General features: G+C 50.3%; 1 protein-coding gene across 1 annotated transcript; it reads left to right on the top strand.

The window, feature by feature from the left end:
* Nucleotides 1–396: 396 nt before the first annotated feature.
* kcnj4 (potassium inwardly rectifying channel subfamily J member 4) lies at nt 397–1,989 on the top strand (the record flags this gene model as incomplete). The annotated part of the gene is made up of 1 exon (XM_080511866.1): nt 397–1,989. The coding sequence occupies exon 1, from the start codon at nt 568–570 to the stop codon at nt 1,987–1,989; it is 1,422 nt and encodes a 473-aa protein (XP_080367992.1). The 5' UTR covers nt 397–567.
* Between the last annotated feature and the right edge of the window lie 464 nt (nt 1,990–2,453).

Below are 2,453 nucleotides of genomic sequence, written 5' to 3'. Positions count from 1 at the left end.
CTGCATGTCCATTTCAAAATGGGTTGTCTGACTGATGCTGACTCAGATATAATCCTATAATCTGTGATGACACGAATCCTTCTCACAAAGCTAAACTGAACTCACCTTCCTCACTGGTAATCCTCCATGTAAAGGAGAATGAAGGGAAAGTTGGTCTAATACACTGATTTGACAGAGAGTTTGATCGTTTTCAGTAGAAAGTGTTTTGAAATTGGCTAAATTTGCATAATTAAATTGCCTGGATGATTTATGAAATATTCCAAATCATCTCTTTGTGAGAGGGTGAATTATGCCTGGGCGGCCTTTGTTCCTTTTCCCTCACCAAGATGACAGTAACAATTGATCGTCTGAAATATTATTTTACAAATTCTTCCCACTTCTCCCTCCGACAGGTACAGCAATGTGTCTGACATCTTACAAGACGAACGGCAGAAGATCTCTAGTTTAGGCCTACGTAACGGACACCCTTCGCCCAAGTTCAGACTGCACGCGCCCTGCATCTCCGAAGCAGAAGACAGTAGGAGGAGGTCGGGAGCCTCCGCCATCCTGCCCCGGGAAGAAGGAGATATGAACAACTACAACGGCAAGATTCTGACAAGGGGCTCCAGCCAAGTACGGAGCCGCTTTGTGAAGAAAAATGGACAATGCAACGTCGTGTTCAGCAACATGGAAGAAAGGAGGCAGCGCTACCTGGCCGATATCTTCACCACCTGTGTGGACATCCGCTGGAGATACCTGATGCTCATATTCTGCACCAGCTTCCTGGTCTCTTGGCTATTTTTTGGCGTCATCTTTTTCGGTGTTTCGTTCGTCCACGGGGACTTTGACGCGCCGCCTACGCTGAAAGGCGACGGGCTGGGGGGTCTCCACGGAGCCACCGCCGGAGGGCAAAGGATGCCCTGCATACTTCATGTCCAGGGCTTTGTGGGGGCGCTCCTGTTCTCCATGGAGACCCAGACCACGATTGGTTACGGCTGGCGCTGCGTTACCGAGGAGTGCCCCGTCGCCGTGCTCACGGTGGTGGTGCAGTCCATCGTAGGGTGCATCATCGACTCTTTCATGATTGGCACCATCATGGCTAAGATGGCGCGGCCCAAGAAGAGGAACCAGACCCTCGTGTTCTCCAAAAACGCGGTCATCTCCTTACGCGACGGGAAGCTCTGTCTCATGTGGAGGGTGGGCAACCTGCGAAGGAGCCACATTGTGGAGGCTCACGTCCGGGCGCAGCTCATACGCTCATACGTCACAGCCGAGGGCGAGTTCATCCCTTTGGAGCAGATGGACCTCAATGTGGGCTACGACGAGGGCACGGACCGGCTGTTCCTGGTCTCTCCGCTGGTTATAGTCCATGAGATAGACAAGGACAGCCCCCTGTACACTATTAGCCGAGCGGACCTGGAGGCAGACGACTTTGAGGTCGTCGTGATTCTGGAGGGGATGGTGGAGGCCACGGCCATGACCACCCAGTTCCGCAGCTCCTACCTCGCCAGAGAGATCTTCTGGGGTCACAGGTTCGAGCCTGTCATTTACGAGGACCGGGACCGCTACAAAGTAGACTACTCTCGCTTTCATAAGACCTACGAGGTTCCGTCCACGCCTCACCTCAGCGCCAAAGAGCTCGACGAGGCCGCGAGTCGGCCTTCTTCCGCCGCGTCGCCCGTTTCCGCGTGCCGGTCCGCAAAAGACTTCATCCCCCATTCGCTGCACGCCTTCTGCTACGAGAACGAGGTGGTGCTCAGCTGCGGGGAGGAGGAAGAGGACATATTTGACTCCTCGCAGAACGTTGGGAAGGAGAGAGCTGAGGAACGAAGGACTTCAGTGACTGTCGACTTCCCAAACATGTTTCACGACACAGCGACCATCACCTCAGGCAGCCACAACGTCATGTGTGTTTTGGATATGGACAACAACCAGATGGAGTTCGACATCCTACAGACGGCCATTCCTCTCGACCCGGTGACTTATAAGAGTGAACAAGAGAAAGGCTGATCCTCTTTTATCACTCCTCTTTCAACCCCCCGAAAAAACTGGAGCTGATGAGAATTACTGGTTCAGCTTTGGTCTGTGTGTCCAGAAGCTGAAACCTCCTTTGCCTTTCCAGTGTTGTTTTGCAGGTGTATGTATTCTCCTTTCTGCTCATAGTTGGTGAGAAATTAAGACTAATTAAGATTCGATCTTTCAAAGTCACTGTAGGGACAGGTGAAATCACTCAGTGATTCAGCAGCACAAAAAAAATAAACAAAGTGACGACAAGCTTTTAGCTCCTTTTCGTTGCGATTCGATTGTGAAAGGAAAGCACAATGACATTGTAGTTTAGACACTTGAGTCACGTTTTATGACGAATCCATACATTTTACATAGTCTGAAATGATCTGTCATAGATATATAACTGTTACAAGCAATAGTAAGTCTGATGTAACATTTTTCTTGTCAATTGTCAGTTTTTCTAGATG

This window comes from Blennius ocellaris (assembly GCF_963422515.1).
Source record: "Blennius ocellaris genome assembly, chromosome: 16".
NCBI classification, from domain to species: Eukaryota; Metazoa; Chordata; class Actinopteri; order Blenniiformes; family Blenniidae; genus Blennius; species Blennius ocellaris.
This window is presented reverse-complemented; position numbering and strand designations above follow the sequence as displayed.